General features: G+C 40.0%; 1 protein-coding gene and 1 long non-coding RNA gene across 2 annotated transcripts in view; one reads left to right on the top strand and one right to left on the bottom strand.

The window, feature by feature from the left end:
• Positions 1–992: 992 nt before the first annotated feature.
• The window catches only part of LOC143907257 (unc-112-related protein), a 40,532-nt gene continuing 20,830 nt past the window's right edge, over positions 993–20,694 (bottom strand). The window contains exons 2-8 of the mRNA XM_077423903.1: positions 6,501–6,734; positions 4,707–4,975; positions 4,000–4,419; positions 2,964–3,392; positions 2,477–2,689; positions 2,160–2,396; positions 993–1,758 (exon numbers count right to left, since the gene is read on the bottom strand). Of these exons, the coding sequence (XP_077280029.1) occupies positions 1,558–1,758; positions 2,160–2,396; positions 2,477–2,689; positions 2,964–3,392; positions 4,000–4,419; positions 4,707–4,975; positions 6,501–6,734 (2,003 nt within the window). The 3' untranslated portion in view covers positions 993–1,557. The remainder of the gene's footprint in view (positions 1,759–2,159; positions 2,397–2,476; positions 2,690–2,963; positions 3,393–3,999; positions 4,420–4,706; positions 4,976–6,500; positions 6,735–20,694) is intronic.
• LOC143907262 (uncharacterized) lies at positions 4,985–17,279 on the top strand. The gene is made up of 4 exons (XR_013259810.1): positions 4,985–5,095; positions 15,826–15,896; positions 16,795–16,906; positions 17,005–17,279. It is a non-coding gene; the product is annotated as an uncharacterized LOC143907262 (long non-coding RNA).

Below are 20,694 nucleotides of genomic sequence, written 5' to 3'. Positions count from 1 at the left end.
CTGCAGATGCAAAAGATGATTTTTCAGGGGCAGGTTGCTGATTTATGGGATTTGGCATTAAAAAATTACCAATTTTCTATCCCCGTTCGTTTGGTATCAAATTATTACCTAATCATAATTGCGTTTAAAGATAAACTTTTTTTAAGTGTTCTAGAGCTGCATCAGCTGTGCACGGTAAATTGAATAATTGTACCCGAATATTTTTCGTTATGCTATACTAGAGAAAATCGATATTTTATAGATTTTCTTAAAACTGTGAATATACGTTAATTTAGGTGTGCTTTATGCATGGTATAAATTTCAGTACCTCTTCCGGTATAAAAAATCAAGATACTGAGCCTCAAAGTTTCAATTTTTACCAAAAAAATTTTTAAATTTAATTTTTTTTAATTTTGACATTTTTTCCTTGTAGAACTCGACGAGAGGAGCAACTTTGGTCCTCTTGGCCAACCTCGTATCTCTTACCGTTTGGCCTGGAAAACCTTTTCATTAGTAAAAGTTGAAACTTTAAGGCTCAGTATCTTGATTTTTTATACCGGAAGAGGTACTGAAATTTATAACACCATAAGGTGTGCACAAAGCACACCTAACATAACGTATATTCACAGTTTCAAAAAAATCTATAGAAAATCGATTTTCTTTAGTATAAGAACAAGAGAACTACCTTAAAAAAAGTTCATCTTCAAACGCAATTATGGTTAGGTAATAATTTTATACCAAACGAATGGGGATGGAAAATTGGTAATTTTTTAATGCCAAATCCCATGAATCGGCAACCTGCCCCTGAAAAATTGATAAAAATCATCTTTTGCAAATGCAAATCAGGATGTGGAGGAAATTGTGGATGCAGGCAGGAAAACGGGATTATTCTGTTCACCAGCTTGCTCAGGATGCAACGGCGACAACTGCTCCAATTGTTCCCCTACGATTTTGGTAGAAAATAAAAACTCGAGGAAAAAGTTTAAAAAAATATTTAAAATATATCACATTTATTCACTTTTGTAATGTTATTTTTTATTCTGTAAAATATTACATTTCGAATTTTATAAATTGTAATCAATAAAAACATAATTAACTATCTGATAAACCTCTTTTTTATAATTATTTTAAGTTTATAAGCAAAAAATGCAAGCTAGTACGTTTAAAAAATGTTTTGTCTTAGAATTTCAATTTTTCGGAATTTTCTTGAATTTCCTATTTAAAGCGTCAATTTTTAACCTATAAACATTGTAGTGTTTTTAAATACCTACATAAAAAAAAAAAAAAAAAACGTTTAAATCCGAGTAGTTTTAACCGGTTCCGAGATAAAAACCTAATTTGCCTCCACTACCGCTTACGCGTAGAAGGGGCACAATATTCTATTTACAGTATACAATGTTAAAACATGATAAATACGACCAGATTTAAATATTTTTACAAGTGTCAACCAGCATGCAAAAACGGTCGGTCCTTGAACAGGCACGTAACGAGCGCGAATAGGTAATGCGTGGAACGCATCTCATCATCGCTTTTCAGAATATGTTAGTTTCGGTTTTATACACTCGTTGCAGTACTGGATTAAATCCATCCACCGGTCAACTTGTGGAACATCTCCTCGTTCAACGTTTGATTCGCTTCTTTCGAGCGCATTGATAGGAAGATGTAGCCTCCTATGAATTCATGGACAACCTTGCAGTCCGCTGATTGACATTCAAAAATAATATTTTCTTCCTCGAATTGTACCATCATGTGCTTTACTTCCCAGTTAACGTTCCACGCCTGTAAAAGAGATAAGGTCATGCATTTTTATTTTGAGATATATATTTTTCATTAAAAGTGTCTTAGAACTATGGAACTCCAGTCAATTTTAAACGATTTTTCTGTATCCAAAATTTATCGTTACTTTTCGATTTTCAAAACATTATAACTTTACCAAAGTCTGTATGAATTAAAAAGATATTAAAAGAATATATCTATTTTCTTGCTCTAGAATTTAATTTTCGGGGGATCCATTATTTTTAATTCATAATCAGAAGAAATACGGATATTTTTGTAAAAAAAAAAAAAATTAGTTCAAAATTGCCCCAAGTATCTGGAAAAAAGCGCGTTTAGGGATATCCGCGAATAAAAGTTTACGAGAAGATACAAACAACACATAAAATATGCAAATAAATACGTACCTTCATGGTGTTATATCTCCAAGTCTTTAGATGATCGCCACTGTGAAGATCCATCCGCATTAGCCTGTTATTGGCGATACCTAGCAGCTCGTCCTTGCTCTTACCGGTAAATCGCACGACAAAAAGCGAGATACCGTATTCCGGCAGAGACTGCCATGCCTTAATATAATTCAACTTCGCCTCGATGAGGTGCAGGTCTTTAACGTTTGCGTGTGCTTCCAAGATTCTCTGCACCAACTATGTGGAAAACAAGAAGTGTCAATGCGACTAGTTGTTTCGATCATTCATCACTTATTCGAATGCGAATGATTTGTTACCTTTCCTTTGAACTTCTTCGCAAATCTAGGCGCGACATAGTCTTCCGGTACGATGTCCAAAGCGCTCGGATTGATGGCCGGCGCGGGCGCGGGCCTCTGCAGTTGCAGAAAAGCTGTGATACTGTTGACCTCGCTCTCGTAGGACGCATCGGCGAGGGTGCGGCCCTTGGCTGCTAATCTGCACGCGGCCATCCACTTTGCGTATTGTTGTTCCTAGAATAATAAAGAATCGTGATAGGATCGAATTGAAGCGAGTATCTGGGAATCGAATCAGTTCTAACATTTAGTTTTTATTTCGTAAAACTTGAGAGAAACTCCACTCGTGAGAACTCCGTTCGTTTTCGATGCAACATGTATGTTATTATATGTTGGCGTGTGGCCAAACTCCAACGTGTGACAAGCGTTAATTACATTTGAGAACGGTTAATTCAATAATGCTGCTGCTTGGCGACGACACGCCACATTAATGCGAGTTTAATCCGCTTACGTTGTCGCATCTTATCCACATCTCGGTCATGCCTTCGGCGCTGGGCACCTCCAGTCTGATCCCGTAGCGACCTTGCGACAGATGTACGTCCGGCGTGACCTCGCAGCCGCGCAAATTGATCACGTAGACCGGCGATTCCGAGCCACCCGCCTCCTCTCTGCTTTTGTAGAGCCTGAGCTGGAGATCGCGGCACGTAAACCAATAGCGTTTGAAGGCTTTCAATGTGAAACGCTTCGGCTTGAAGAAACGCAGTTCGTCGCAGAGCTCGGGCACCTGCGTAATGTCGCTGGGTCCGTTGCTGATGTTGCTGCCCTCCAGGGTCACCTGCAGATCTGTCAAGGCTGCGTCGATATCGTCCTCGACGGGCGAAGTCGCTCCGTTGCTGTCGTAAGTGGGTTGCGGCACGCTCGCCTGAAGATTCACTTGTACCTGCAATGGAGAAGCGTAGGTAACATTTCTTGTTTTTTTTTTTCCTTTCCGTTCAACGTCGCGAGGACGGGGAAAGTGGGTGTGCAAGAGGTACAAAACACATTTTGTGGGTCGAGGCGAGATGATCACATATCTTTTCTTGGTTGTGTTGTCACGTGACGGCATCGCGGCTATGGTGGAACACCGGCTGGCGAAGCAATCGGTTCAAGGACGTGGCTCGTTGCATGTATTATGCGTCGCGTGGGGTTCCTCCCTCGCGACGGAGCGGCATAAATATATCGAGAACAAACCGGCACGGTGAGTCGTATATATGGTCGCAAAGAATGGAAGGATCGAATATCGAAAACCGAGATACGAACGCATTCCAATGTCTCTATCCGCCTGCGTGATACATTTGCATCTGTCGTAATATTTATAAGCGAATCTCCATATCGGTTCTTGTCACGTCGGTCTATTTATACCATTTAACATTTTACATTAGACCGCGTTTATTTTCTACAAGCGTTTTAAAAAATTTCGACAGCATATGACGAGTGACCATCGTGCCAGAGAGAGAGAGTCAACGTATTAATGATCATTTCTGCCGACACAATGATCGTTCAGATACCTGAAGCGCCGCGAACATCAGCATCTCCTCCTCAGTGCAGTCGATCTCCTCCGCGAGCAACTGCCACTTGGCTTGCTCGTAAATCATGTTGATGCGCACCGCGTCGGTCTTCGGATTCAGGTCGTAGAAGGAGTAGAATTTGAACTTCAGCCTGAGCGTGTCGAATTCGCGAATACCCTGCTCCATGATCGACAGGGAGGAATCCAGCCAGGCGACGTTCATTCTCGCCCTCTCGATCAGGCTCTTCGGCCTGACCAGCTTCACCCGCACCTCCGGCGAGATCGACGTTGGGCTTTGCGCCAAGGACTCCGTCAGTCCGCCGTTCAACGCCTCGAGGCTCATAGTGCTGTTATTCGCGTTGAAGGAGCCGGTGCTGCCGAAGCCGGAGGAGTTGTTGTTCCTCTTCCACGTGCCGGTATGCTGGAAATTGCAAGCGTAAATTTGATGCGTCGTCATAAAATAACTACCACATGATCACGTTATCTACGTTATTCAGATCTGTCCAACATATCGTGACCGTACATTCCATAAAATTCATTCTATTTTGATCCTTTTTCAAAGAAATTACTATACATATTTAATGATACAAATATGTGAAAATATATAGATAGCAGTAATATTTTATTTCATAATTCTAAATATTTAGCAGTATGATCACAGTAGGAACGAAAGGAAAGAAAGATATCGTTTGTGTACGGTAGGCCTACCGAGACGGGAGAGCTGATCGGCGTGCTGTGATTTCTGTTGTTAGGCGTAACCGGCGCGCACATGAATGGGCTCGATTGATCTAAACTTCCTGTGGATCCCCTGGGACTCTGGCTGGCTGGGATGAAGGTATTCGTGTCGGCCGGTACGTTCCAATGCCCGTTCTTCTGATTCTCAATTTTCTTCTTGGCCGGCAGATCCTTCAGATTGTATTTCAGGTGATTCGGCTCGAGCGGCTTGCAGAACGAGAGCTCCTCCGGGTGTCTAATGCCTGCGGCAACGATCGTAAGGATTTGATTAATCTCGCGTTAGAGTCAAGTCTATTCGACTGAGGAGAGAGATAGAGAGATAACGTGTCTCCCTCGCTTCAGCGCGAGGAGCCAAAGGCGAGGTAAAAACAATCATGACATTCATTCCCATATATATTCTTACAAGGAAATGGAGTAATTGACGGACAAAGATCGCGTTGGTGTCTATTTATGAATATGACACACTGATCTCGATGCTTATTTATTAAATAGAATCACTGAGAGAGAGAGAGAGAGAGAGAGAGAGAGAGAGAGAGAGAGAGAGAGAGAGAGAGAGAGAGAGAGAGAGAGAGAGAGAGAGAGAGAGAGAGAGAGAGAGAGAGAACTGGGCGGATAATCCGAATTATTTTTATTTTTTGAATATCCAGATATTCAAAAGAGAAAAATAATAAAGGAATAATCTGAATATTCAAAATTATTGGATTGAATTTTTACTCGTTGTGGAGAGTTTGAATTTACTCTTTTGAGTCAGTATGTTCACTCTATTTAGGGTGAAATTTCACTCCAAGGAGAATTATGCGAGAATATAATATAATAAAAAAATAATATATATAATAAAAGTGCAAAAACGGTAGCGAGTTTGGAACGAGCTGAGTCGCGTAAAGATCAACGGTCACCTCGCTTCAAGGCAATGTTATAACGCAATATTTCCCGAACGCGGAATTACTTTTTAGGTCATTAGCAGAATGATAAGCGCGTATCTGCAACGGTACTTTCTCCTACTCGGGAGTCAGCTTAAACCTCGCGACGGGAATTATCGCGTTAACGCGTTAACCCACTTCCTTGATTAAAAAGCGAGCTCGGTGAGCATGCCGCGGTGGCGAAATCGACAGCCGCGACGGTTTATGCGCGACCTTCGCGTGACAAAAGTGAGCTTATCGCTTCTATTTCGTTGCCACGTGCAATATTAATTATAGCGTTGACATGCTTATCCACCTCGTGCTGCGACGCGCTTGCATCGCGACCCTTGCCACATTTATCTATTGATAAATAAATACATGAAACTTTGTAACGAAGTGTAATAAATTTCTCGACGTGCCCTGAAAACGCGACGTAACAAACGATTTCGTAATTTGGGGAGATTTCTTGCTCAATCGGTTTGTCGTGAAAGAGACGAGGCGACGTAAAGTCATTCGGATAATCATATAGAAGCAGCCAGGCTGCTGTTGCAAAACGGATTACGTAATATCATGTCGAAATATATACACGGAGTATCCCGTTTTTCTCGAAGCGTATTCTATTTTCAACGAAAGCTGAAAACACGACGCTGCAGCATGCGTGTGTAAAAGAGACGCGAAATTTTTCTAGTTAAATACATCTACTAACTGTACATTATATCTACAATGTTAATCGATTGACGTTCGCGACATTCTTTCTCTCGTTCCTCGTAATCGTCGTTAACGAAGGCACGCCGCCACGCTCGATTGATTCGCTCGTTTCCATCGCGACTCATCCTTAAATGGTGTCAATGGGTTCGCGGACACTCACCGAGTTCCTTGCACAAATTGATGACCGCGTTGAACGTCTTGACGGAGAAGTCAACGCGGCAGTCGAGGCATCGCATGTCCGGCAATTGCACCCTCAGGGTCTTGTGCATCGGCGTGAAATGCAGCAACGCGTCCGCCGCCACGCCATACTGGTCCAGGGTGCTGCGTGTTCGGGTCAGCCAGTGATTCCGTACTGGCCACCAAAGCGCGTGGTCCGACCAGTCCATAGCGATGTCTGTAACGATAAATGTAAACAATTTAATTCAAGTACGAAGAGTAAATCGTTTTTTTTTTTTTTTTTTTTTAAGTAGAATTTTAATTAAATTATATGAGAATAGTGGGCCAACGATTGTTAACGTAACATCTTGTGTTTAGCTCGTATCGTTGAATCGTTGGCTCACTATTCTCTCATATCTAAAATTAATTAATAAAACAACTTACTAAAATTATTAAAACGAATTTGTCGATATTATACTATTACATATAATGAGTGGCATGGCAGGTCTAAAAAAAAGGTACTCTATATATATATATTACATTTACTCTGATGCTATTTCAATACTCTTTAATAGCTGCAAGTAACTAATGAAATAATGTTAATATCCAACGTTACATTCGCGCGTCGCTGTGTATTTAAATAATTCTCAAAACTATTTTTTCATCATTTCATAATAATTAGTTACGGATACATAAATTTCAGAATTATCACATTACAGTTGGCCGAATTATCTTGTTTTCTCGAAATGTGCGGAGAACCTGATTTTATATCTGTCGGTTTTTGAGGACATTCGAACAGGAGAACACGATGTTTATGCGTGCACGTTGATCCCGAGTAAACATATACTCAAGGGCTCGGTAGCGGGCGAGATCGGATGCGAAGACGAGAAGAGTGCAATGCCGAGAGTAAATTCAAGGGTTTCGTCCGTCGAAAACCGCAGGGGCCGCTCGCGCGGGTCGGGAACAAGATATCCGTCGACGGAATTACGGAGCGCAAACGAGCGTTTACGCTTCGTCGAAAAGTCAATTTTCACAGCTGTTCGCGCCGCGTAGCACATTTCCTATACGTGCTCCGTTTAACGATTTCGGGGTACCGAAGGTCGATGCGGGTCCCCAGGGGAGAGAGGGGCGCCGCGCCGGCGGGAAGTATCGCTTAAAATCACCATTAAGCCGTATATATAGACATGTGGGATTGTGCAATCGCGAGGGGCTGGCGTGCAGAGACGCGCAAGGGAGATCCCGAAATCGGATACGAATGAGAGGAAATGTAAAATGTACACATATGAGAACACAATTATAATCTAATTACAAATATAAAGTTGCGAAGGGTATTTCCGTAACGAGAAGCGAAAAGAGCCGATTGGAACCTGAATTACGCGATGGCGAAGGAGGGCGTGGATCTGCGAAGTCTAAATAACACTTTTTAAAAACTCGCGTGTAGCCGGAACGAAATACGTTTTTCCTGCCTGTCTAGATCGGTTCCACCGCGATCGCAGCTGCGATCTATAAATATTTCGCGGATTTCAGATTGGCCGCTCGATCGTTAACTGCTTGTTTTCGTTCGGATAGCCGGCCACTCCGCGTCTTCCCGGACTCGCCCACGCACGGACAAGACAGAGAACAGATTTATCTCTTGTCTCTTGCTCTTCTGTTTCCACACGCACACATCCGCGTCTTCTCTCGTTCCCATTTAACTGGCGACGACGGCGCGTGCCGTGATATAACGTATATCGTCCACGCGACGATCGAGAATCGAGATCATCGCAAATCGCTATGGACAAATATGTACGTACTCTGCGAGTTAGCGGTAAGATCTAAGAAGAGAAATCATCGTGGACGACGAGAATTATCGATATTGTTGCAGCTTGCATCCACAAGAAAATGCTGGCTAAATGTTAAAATGTGATTTATCCCCGAGTAACGTTCATTTCCAGTTATTTATTTGGATTGACGCACGAGTCAGAGACATTTCGTCTTGAGGTGAAAGAAAGCAAGTAAAACAATGTGCATAACGAATAATGACATACTGCAGAGTATAATGAGTCACAAAAGTGCTTGAGGTCCCTTCAATATTTTTATGACTCGCTATACCGCCGCCTTCGTTTTAATCGTCGAGAAACAACAAAACACTGAGAGAGTACGCGTGATTGATAGACTTGACATCGAGCAACAAGTCGTAAACGGGGTGTCCCGCCACTCTCGTCGTTCCTTTCACCCAGTGATTCCTCGACCGATTTGGAATCGATTTTTTTCTTTGGCTAACAGCTCGAGTACAGTCTTTTTTAAATTCCGAATGTTAGATTCTTACTGTATTAGTAACTAACACAAATTGCAACGATGTAAGACTGAAAGTTACCTCAATGCCTCAGCATTAAAACAAAAGTATTTCTTTAAATTTATATTTAACAATTTTTCAAAATATTTTCTATTTTTTCACGAAATTTGCCATTATAATAAATTTAATATAATCCCACTATAAAGAACACTAATTACATTTAATTTGATTTAAATAACAAAAAACCAAATATTTCTAGATAAATGAACGAAAATAGACCTCTATAATTTTCTTTAAGAAAAAAAAAAAGAATATAATAGAATTTCGAGCCATAGAAATAATTTGTAACGATAAAACAAGCCACATACGTCAAGGTAAGCTTTTCGATCTTATAAAAAGTCTGACTATAATGATAAACTAATAATAATTTAGAAACAGTTTACATATATTTCATTAAGCTCGTATCTTCTTCTCTTCGTGGAACGCGTACTCGTCGCGCGGGCGAATTTTACGAAGCGGTCTGACGAATACGTGCAATTACGGAAAGTAAAAATCAAGAACGTCGCTGAATGCGGATTAGACCATTCGACTTGCGTTCACGAATTGCTTTCGTGGCACGTCTCGGTAGCAACGACCGCGATATTTGCGCACGGCACCTATTTATACTCCCTTGAGAGTATGACGGACTCATACACGCGACATCCGCGGCTCGACACGTGAAATTCAGTCTCTGGTGCGAGGCAGGAGGCAGAGCCAGTTCGTCTGTTCTCGTTACGTCGTCGAAGAGTTGCGGGGGAGCTATAGAGCTCTCACCCGCACGCGGTTCTCGAGCAAGGTATCCAGGAGAGCGGAAGAGTTGGTCGGCTTGATACAAGAATCCTATTTTAGCATCCTCGTGTCTGGATTTGGAGGGTCCGACGCGAGAGTTTCATCAAGAGAATTCAACAGCATACGATTCAACGGCTCCCTGCTCCGTTGATCTTTCGTCATGGAAATAACGTGAGAGCGATTATACTGGACTAGAACAGAGCACGCATTCGATCTCTTGCGACAAACGAAATAATTCTGACGAAATGGAAAACAAGTTTAGAAGCTGAAACGGGCTGTACGAAAATACGGCGTAACGTTCACGGCTTTCTGGTTAACACATGGCTACGGAAATCTGGAAAGAGGCCTCGATCCACGGTGGCGGTATTGCGAAGTTGTGTGGACGGAACATCCGCTGGCTGTAAACGACGAAAGGCTTACGGGGCACGTGCGGCCTGTGTAAACTCCGAAGGAGCGTTTACAAACGCTGCTCGGCGCGAGGAGGGTGCGAGCTTTAATAAGGGAACAAAGCGGGGCGCGCACGTGGCGGCGCGCACCAACATCCCCCTTACCCCCTTACGACGACGGACGTTGCGCGGAAGTCGGGATATATAAAATTATGAGACGCGATAACGAGGCACTCGTAATCCGTGTATTATGCATTATATATGCAGCAAGAGAACCGGAGAACTCTCTTTCTCCCTCTTCTCTGCGTGAATTCCAGCGCGGAAAGCAAGGAGCTCCTTTTCACGTTCTCCCCCTTGACTCTCTCCATATTTCGCGTGAAGAAACGCGAGCTATTCAGCGCTGGGAAAGAGGATTAAGTACAAAGACACACGTGCTACTGAGCTTGTCGAGATCGAAAGAGGAGGGGGCAAGACTAAATCGAGAAGTGAAACATTGCAGATATTTAAAAGCGTAATTTCGACGCTGCGCTACGAAAAGCAACGTCCTGTATCGATTGTTCCCGTAAATAAATAATTTGCACGCAAAGTTTCAATTATTGCATAAAATTCTTCAAAATTTGGTAGAACAAATTTGAGAATCAAGATGAATATCGTATAAGCTCACGGATTTCACCAGATAGACGTAAAATCAAAAACTAATTGGAAAAAAAATATATATATTTCTTTGTGTGTGTGTAATATATCTCGATTAATGTAAATAAGAAACGCTAAAAAACAAAATTGAAAGTAATTTGTATTTGTTATCTGAATTATTTTGACGAAGATTTAAATCATATGCTTCATCGACGCACAGATATCGATGATTGGCATGTGTGATATTACATGATATCTCGTATATCTTATCTTTTTTCACATATTGCAAAAGTGTCACGCGCTAGATGCGCAGAGGAGTTACGTGTAGAGATAACAATTTGAATAATACCTGATAATACGTACGTATGTATAAACCGAGACAGATGCTAACAAATAAAATAGGAATCTGTTAATTATTAATTGGAGAATGAATTGGAGATGTACAAATTAATAGTAATGCAATTAACCCTAAATGCTAGTAAATAGTAAATGCCCTAACATTTACGACAACATACGATATTCTAACAGTCGTCTCGCCTTGGTAGAACACCGTCTTTAACTTCGCTTGCTCGAAAGAAAAAAAAACGAAGGACGCGCGTAAATCCGAGTGTGAGTCGCACCCAAACGAAGGCGTTGTCCAAGTATACCCCTCGCTACTCGTGTTTCTCGTCCCTCTTCACTTCAAAGTCCAAAGCGTGCTTCAACATTGTCGAGCCACCCTCTTACGATGTACAAAGGCGTGCGTGTACAGTAGTAGCCGGGAGTATCACACGGAGACCGGAACGCGCCTCAGTCCCTTTGACTGTTCGCCCAATTAACCGCGTCGCTTTCTCTTTGCAATTTTATAAACGCCGGAGTCCCAAGTCCCAAGTAGCTATACGAAATCAAAGCCACAAAATGGTAGAATCTTGAGATCGTGGCACAAAGCATTACGGTCTCGGTGCGATTTCAATAAATAAAAAAATTAAATTGTTCATGAATTATGCGCGTATAGATGACGTAGATAAATAAAAATCAGATATCGTCTGACAGGTATTATCAAAAGCTCATAATTTTTTAATTCGCCTATAATTCATTCACGTATATTACGTGAACGGGAAACACGTAAGTATCAACAATTAAGACCCAGGGGGTCATTCAGTCGACGGCGAAGGCGGGAGATATGCAAATTGGTGAACCTGTTGCATTGAGTTCTATATTTAAACCAAATCCCTCTTGTATCGCGTTCTAGCATAATCGGATTTTCATGGTATGGGTGATCGAATCGCAGGGGGAATGGAAGGAGAGCAATCGCCTTGATTGATGTCGCGTGATTACGTTTGCTAGTATGGCGTAACGGTAGGAATGCGTAACTTTAGTGATACTTCGATACTTATCGTCCATCATATTATAACTGCACCATATATTACTTTATCACGGATATTAATAAAACTATGTAAAAAAATAGACGTATATATTTCATACATTAAAAAATTTTGATTACTGTATAAAATATACCAGATATATAATGCTGAACTGTGAACGAATTTTTTCTTTTGATATAAAAAAGTAAAAAAGCTATAATGACTACAAGTTCGTCGAAAAAATTAGTTGGTCAAACAAAAAATTCGTTATAGAATTCATAGACAAAGTTCTGTTGTGAAACACTGCGAAGAACGGAGAATGCCAGCGGAGAAGGAAAATTTAAGGTAGCCAGAAAAAAAAGACATTTACTTTCGTATGCTCTGGCTTAATTGCTCTAAAATATACGCTTACTCAGACACGACGCCTTTGACTCGGCTTAATCCGTTTGTATAACGTCGCGATACGAAGCTCCATATGTATCACTCGTAATTTAATATGAGTGTAAGATGGGAGATCAGCTGCGAAACGATCAGTTCGTTTTGTGAAGAGGCGTTAGGAAAGCAAGCATGTTATCATTACGACTTGGCATTATATAGCTGAATTCCCAGATACGAAAATCTTCATTTAGTTCGTTACCCCGCAGATAAAAGTTCATATTATTCATTACACATTCACGTTATTCGTTAATTGCGCGATTCGCATTATCCGTTATCTTCATTGCCTATTATTTTAGTGTTTATTATTCATTATTCTTTATTTAGAATGCGAGAACAACCTTGGGTAAATAAACGACCGTAAAGTTGGAGCAATTAGCAATAGGGTAGTCCCCAGCGACATAAACTAGCGTGTTCGCGCTCGAGGATTAAAAATGGAATTTCTGTGCCCGCGAGAAATATTAATATGCGTGTCTGTGAGAGCCGCGTAATCGCGCGGCGTAACACGCCACGCGGTTTGCAACTTTTCGAGAAAGAGCGACGTGCTGTGGACGGTTAGTTAGATGTAATTACCGTGTAACTTTGAAGCAAAACGAGATCGCACGGAGTAAATTTTTTTCAAGTTATCTCAATGACCTAAAACAAAATAAAATTTATGCAACTAAATATTAGTAATAGTCTGCTATGAAGCACTTTAAATTATTTTAAAATTATATAAAAAAAATGTTCAAAATTTTGCATAATGTAAGTCTTAAAAAAATTCGAATTTAATAATCTTAATTAATCACATAGCATATCGAAACGATTAATTTGTAGTCAAATTAATTTATATTTAAATGTAAGAACAATTCGGCAAATAAATAGTTAACAATTTTTCTTATTTATAAAAGATTAGAAATTTGTTCAAAGTTCTAGATATTTCAAACAAAATTTATAACAAAATATGACTCATTTTTTTATGTTCGTAAGCAATTAGTTCATTTTATTCGTTAACAACAAAATAGAGTTAAATAAAGAATCAAATTAGAGTTAACATATCCTTTAGTTCATTATGACATTAAACTTTGCTATTCGTATTTTCAACCAGTTGAAGGGCTTACAGACTTTCGTATCACATAGACATTTATTGACAGAACCATGTAAGACTGCATGTAGTGAAGTATCACGTGGTATTGATCGCTCGGACGCGCGTGCAACAGGTGTCCGTTCAATGCAGCTTGCATAATCGTGCATTGAAATTATTATTCCATAAAAGTATTTGTTAGAATAAAATACACAGGGACAATCCGTTATCGATAGCACAATCGAGAAAAAAATGGCTCTATCTAAAAAAAAGTACATAAAAAATAGAATAAAATCTTTTCGTATAAAATCTTCTAGTTCTGAATGTTATTCGTACTTTGACGTTGTCATATGATTTATTTTACGTGATACCAATTATATGTATAAATCGCAGAGATATTATCAATTCTTTGATTTTCGAAATAGATTTTTGAGAAAAAAAAAAACAACGTGCGAAAAAAATTGTTCTACTTTCTCGATTTATCTCTCGATCTAAAAACTACCTTCTCGATTGGACATAAAAAAATACTATTAAGGCGTTCGAAAGTAAGGTTTTAAACGCACGTAGGAGTGCAAAGCGAATCCTTTCCTTTCTTGGTATGCTCGGGAGGTAGATATCACCGTCATCGAGAGATCTTATGCATCGCGCAACAGGTATCTGATTAAAAATGTTTCCCACGTTTCACGTTCCCCCACCGTCAAGTTCGAGATAACTAAGAAATAACGGGCACGTTAGAATTTACCGGAAGGCACGAAAGTCTGATAAAAATACGCCATGCACAAGTCTTTTCTTCCGTTTGTTTACTCGCTACAGCGAACTTTTCAAACCTAATGCAGCATCGTGATGTTTCCCAAAATAGATTCGTTATTCCTTTCATTAAGAAACTTTCGAACTTTACAAAGAAATCGGTATTGTAACGTGTAGATAATGTAAACGTGATCATGCAATGCCCATTTTAGGATAAAACTAATGAAAAGAAGAGAAAAGACGATTGACGCGTGGCACGACGATGACGCTATCCGTATGGACTTCTTCCGTGTCAATGAATATGTATGTTGAATCTAATTAGCGAGTCAAGGCCGCGGCAACTGTTTCCATTGCAAACGCGCCGTCGCCGGCCGCTATCGTCATTCTGAGATCTCTTTCCGATGCCGTTCATCCTTCCCAGAAACTACACGTTGACGTTTGATTAGCGATCAGTCCCCTTTTTAAAGAACGACGGCATTAGAAGTTGTATGTAGTAGAGCGCAATAAAAAGAAAAACAAGAGAAACCAGTAAGCTATCGTTGACGAGTACTATAATATGATAGGTTTATTACATCCTTTCGTAAGGAATTTACTTTCATCAGCATCCAGCGTTTACTAAACAGCACATTAGACTTTTTTTCTCTCTCTCTCAGCAAAGGAGAGGAAAGTGGAAAGCGAGCGTGAGTTCGCAGAACGCGGAAGAATATTTTCCAGTTGTTGCAATCTAATCGGCATCTGCGCAGCGAGATTAAGATATGTACAGTAACGTCTGTCTTGCATTAGATATCTTATCGGAGCTCACGCGAGTTTGTTATTTAAAGTAGGCACGATCGCCGTTAGCGAGCGCGCAAGCAGCTGCTTGAAGGTACATTTCGTAATCCTTAATGTTTCAATATATGAGACGATAATTGAACTTACTGTAAACGCCTTGCGTAAAAACACGAGCAGTTCTAGCGAAGAAATTTCAGTCAAGTAGCTTACGTATATATTTATAACATTATTCTAATACATTTTTTCAGATAAAAACAACCAGTAGAAATAATAATGCTTTGATAGTCAGTTAGATCAAATAACAAATTTTTAAATTGTTAATTATTTATTGGGTAAAGTAAAAGTTTCTGATTTGGTTTGATTTGGGGTTAAGAAAAAAATGCATTATTATTTCCATCTCTTATTAGCTTCCTGAAGCAAAAATATGCGACCTAAAATGAACAGACAAATATAAACGAATGAGCGTTGTATTTTTTCGCGATATTTCTGCCAGATGTGTCAAACGGAATTAAATTAAAAACAATAACGTTTCATTAACGAAAGAGCAGGAAGGCGGAAATCTTCGCTCGTATTAGAAAAGACCTTGCGCTGGAGAATTTCTGAAGCGTGGGAGGCTATACCGGTGGTATGTCGACTATGTGAAATCAGGTCAGGACGGAACACTCCTTCGTTCGATATTTGGTATCCGTAAAATGATCGATACGACGGTTTCGCGTGAGACTGTTAGAAGAAAAGAAGATTAGATTTAAAAAAAATGTGTAGGCATGTATCAAACAAAAGTTTGGCGACAGATTGCCGCTAAAATCTCGTATCGAATAACGAGAATGATATGTAACTTATTATTGTAGATGTGGCAGACACCGTGGACATCAGGCGTCGTACAAAACACACAGCGAATAGGTGGGAAGATACCGAGAGAGTGAGTATAGTGGTGACCGAGGTGGTGACTGTGTATAGATAACGATGCAAGAACATATCGATCGTGTCGACGAAAACGTGGGCCGATATACGCGGGTGTGTCTAACGAATTAGACCAATTGGACGTAGTTATTGCAGAAAGAAACCAAGTTTAAAACGCAATCTTTCGCGGATATAACTGTTTTAAAGGAACGTTAAAGATAAATTTTCTGCAACAATGTCGAATTAAGAATAAAGTAAGAACTTTGTTTTTTTAATAATTATAAAATTTAATAAAAAATTAGAATTCATTTAATTGACTACAATTGGCGGATAATCATCGTGACGATTCGAAAATTGGTTTTGGTCCGATTAATCGTCAAGACATTAACCGCCAATTGTAGTCGAGTAAATAAATTCTAATTGTTTATTATATTGTTTGCGAATTACGTGTATATACTTTCGATAAAATTTAATATTTATAAAATCACTATTTTGTATTCTGACAATTTAATTTTCATAGTTTTCTACTATGAGTAATATAATACGTATTTTCCGTAATAAAGAGATAAAAAAAATTTAAAAATTAGTAAAAGATGTTCAAAATTCCATTCAATTAATTACTCGTTTTCCGCATAATTGCGTACAATTCGCGCCGGAGTTTCAACACAGAACTTATCGAATGATTCGGATTGATACATTAGTCATTGAATTAATCGTTTCTAATTAAACCCTAATTGGAGAACTCGCTCGTTTCTCAATTACCGACTCGATTACGTTTCTTTTCTATCTCAAATGATTTTTTAATTTCTCTCTAAAATGTATGAGTAATTATAGAATTGTTCGAAGAAGAGACTCTCTATATCAATTCTAAATTCTAAATAGAAGTGCTAACGTGTCACAACAATTTGTTTTTGCAGAACACCTATCCAAAAGGAAACAAAAGAAAACGAAATGGAAATTGAACAAGAAACAACATTTACATTTAAACTTTATTACACGCACTCTCCAATCTCGGATTCAGGTCTTCAGGTACGAAATGACGTTCATGTGTGCATCGCCCACGCGCACTATCACGGGAGATGAAAGATTGCAGGAAGTGCTTTTGCATAATCCTACGTATATTACAGTGACGTGTCTATATTCGTGTCGGCCGTAGCGGTCCTTAGAAGTCCGCCTCCATAGTGAACGGAAAACCGCTATACGCAAAAAATGCATTCCGTGTTGCGTTTATACGGCGCGTAACACAAGGAAATAAAGTTGAAGAACTTAGGTCGAGATCAGCAGTATATAGGGAGAATGTTACGAATGCCTCTAAAAATTTCCAGAATGTTTTTACAAAGTGATTATAACAGAAACAAGTCACAAATAATCAAATATATACCAATAAAGCTACAACATTCAAACTTCCTTAAAATTTGTCTAAACATTTCTCAATATTCCGTTAATGTTTTGTTTTTATTATAACATTGTTAATACGGTTTATAAACAAAATTAAGATTTTTCTCTCATTGTCAGTATAAACAAGAACTTGATATTCTCCCTAAAAATAATGATACTTCTGAAATGTGATTTCTCGATTTTGTTTTCATTATCATACAATTGACAAAGCATGTAAAAATTTGATTTCTGCCATAAATAAAACTTTTCCAAAATCATCGAAAGAGGCAAAAGAATGGAAACGAGGGAATTCTACGACGAAGAACTCGTATACAAGCGAATAGCTACACATGTACAATTACACGGATGACGAGGGACGGCGCGGCGGTTGAGACTTGCCGGTCGGAGGGAGAAAGGGACGGGAGGGAATACGTGGAGAAAAAACGAGAGTCCCACAAAGGGAGGGAGGAAGATGAACGAGCGGCAAAAGCGAGCGGAGGACGACGTGCGGAGGGGGCGGAACGGAGGACAATAAATGTCAGAACAACGACCTCCCGGTGGCTGGCCGGACGGACTGTCGGCCGTCGTGGCCGACAAAATCCTCATCGCGATGCCCGAATTCGAGATTGATGAATCTTGTTTTCGCAAAGACGTCGACGCGTATTTCTTACGGGCAAAATTAGTGTAACTAGAAAAAAACCTCGCTGAGAGAAAATACTTATCCCGAATCTATTACGGAAACCGCGACGTCAAAATTATATAAACTGAGAATTTTGTCATTTCAATTTATAAATTTAATATTAAAAGTTAAAAAAAGCATTGTGAAAAAAGTTCAATCTCCGCTAAGGAAAAGTCAAAAACATTCATGCCGTCTGCGGAGATATCATTCCTCAAGTGAGCGCATACTTGTCGAGAAACCTCCCCTTTGTACAATACCGCCCCGAGAAGGATTTCGTGGTGCGTCAATGAGAATTCGCAGAACGGTTGCGTAGCTCCGCTTCTGGTTTCGCGCGCACGATATATTTTTCTCATATTTTCCCGAAGGCGTTAGGCAACGGGCGGAGGAATATGGCGTCGTATGATAAATTTGGTTTATGGCGTCTGCCGTTCTCCTTCTCTTCAGCCCTTCCGAGGGAAACTGGGTCGCAGTAAACATATTTATAGAAAGGGAGTTTCTCTCCCGAAGGTGGGGATGACTGGCAAGTCACGGAGGTATATTATTGGAGCCTCGCGATAGTACAGTCGCGGATCTCCGTGTCTTCTTCAAACAAATCGCCGAGTTGTGTGCGCCTTAAGAAGACGCACTTGGCAGATTGTATAAAAGACTGCTTTATAAGAATGTCTCTTTTGATGTCTCTTATGCGAGACGGTCAAAATACACTTTTTACGATTGTTTATTCTCAGCCGATTGTGGCGCAGAGAGATGCACGCGCTGTTCTATCGAGCCGAATATCCGAGCAAGAATCGTTTTTATTCGATAATTTTGATGTTAAAATTGTATGTGAAAAAGTGTATTTTTTATAACAGCAAATTACTCCGAATTTATTGCAGTCTACATGTCTTCGTGAAAGAGTTAATAATCACGAGGATTGTTAATTTTTTTATTAAATTCATGACAATTTACGTCAATTATGAGTTTAGCGCGTTTACGATTAAAATATACCGTTGAATTTACATCTCTTGTTACTCGCGCTCACAATTCCGACTAGCCCGATCCCCCAACGCATGCGAGAATGGTCGCCGCGGGGGTGCGAGGGAATTCGAGGCAGGATCGCGAGACAAATCGATTTCACCCTCGGCTGCGGTCACAAAAGGTATTCCGGAGAGCGGATCGCCGGTGTGTCAGGACTGTCGGGAGCGACCGTTTTCCGCGCGACGCCGTGTGAAAGCGAGCGGAAAAGGCGGGGGAGAACGAGGGGGAAAATGGATGGATAGAAAGGCAAGTGCAATTAGTCGCTCCACGGGAAATGCACGCGGTAATGAGACACGGCTGAGCCGTGTCGGATTCGCGTCCGCGCTTCCGGGATGTAATTCCGGCGTGTCGTTCCTCCTCTCGTTCCTTTTGTCAAAAATTTTTTATGAAAATGCCGAAATATCATTTATTTTTCTTAAGAAACTTGATTTTACGTTACACAAAAACCATATCTTATTAAATATAATATTTGTAATGTCAAAAAAAGTATGAATTAAAGAATTATATAACATGTAGAAATTTTATTTCAGTTGACACTTTGTGATATCGTCACCTTTTTAGGAAAAATAAATTTAAATAATAAGATTGCAATATATTATATTCGATTGTCTCAAATATACCTGATCGCTCTCGATTGATTTCAATCGTAATTAGATTACGATTGATTTGATTTCCACAATAAATAATTTAAATCCATCATAATTGATAAAATAATCCGTTAATTCATCCGATTGTGATATATACTCGCATATTGTTAATATTGCAGTAACAGGGTTGCTCTTCTTTGACAGTTAAAGGGAATCCCGAGCCATTTTCCGTCGTTTTCGTTGCATGAGGAAATCGCAACCGGGACGCTCGCAACGCGTCATAAAACGCGCGGCTCGTAAACGACTCGCGTAAAACCTCGCCTCGCGTAGATAATAATAACCTTTTCTGGTCACGAGAACCAGTGAGAGAAAGGGGTTTTAACGTTGCAGAATATATTCATGCCGCGAAAGTTAGTTAGCTCGGGGCTAGAGTACGAAGAGAACGCGACGGTCATGCCATTCGCTTTGTCTCTCGATCGATCTATCGCTATTCCTCTGATTCGGTCTTTCTTTCTGGTATATTTTATGTACGGGACTCCTTGCCCTCCCGGAAATCCATCCCTCTGTGTCAAGCGGGATAAGAAAGCATAAAGTCGCCTTCGTAAATCAGGGAGAAGAGAGAAAGAGAGAGAGAGAGAGAGAGAGAGAGAGAGAGAGAGAGAGAGAGAGAGAGAGAGAGAGAGAGAGAGAGATTGCTCAAGCTGTTTCGAAACTAAACTTTGTTGATAATTCTTATATCCTTCTATATAAAGGAGATAATTTCTTTCGTCGTTAAACGAAAACCATTAAGGCTGGACTACGTACTACAAATAAATAGCTCAGCGGGATTGCGGCAAATAGGCGACTAAGAACTGCATCACGACAGGTCATCGACGAGTCATCAACGCGTGTCGATTAAAACAAAAAATTTTTTAAATACCATTTTATGGATTATTAAGGCAATCTGTTCATTATCTATGTAATTGATTAAATTCGCGTTTACTTCCCCATGTTAAGATGTACAATATTTAAGATAAGTCACGCGTGTATCGCATCCGACTGTGATAGATGCTCGAAATTTCCATCCTGAAAAGCGCGAAATGAAAAGTAGGGTTACGCGGAAGGAAATAATGCGTCCGTGTGCGTACGAACGCAAGGATATCGGTCGCTTTATCAGCTCG

Source organism: Temnothorax americanus, unplaced genomic scaffold (assembly GCF_048541705.1).
Source record: "Temnothorax americanus isolate GAGA-0224 unplaced genomic scaffold, ASM4854170v1 Scaffold8, whole genome shotgun sequence".
NCBI classification, from domain to species: Eukaryota; Metazoa; Arthropoda; class Insecta; order Hymenoptera; family Formicidae; genus Temnothorax; species Temnothorax americanus.
This window is presented reverse-complemented; position numbering and strand designations above follow the sequence as displayed.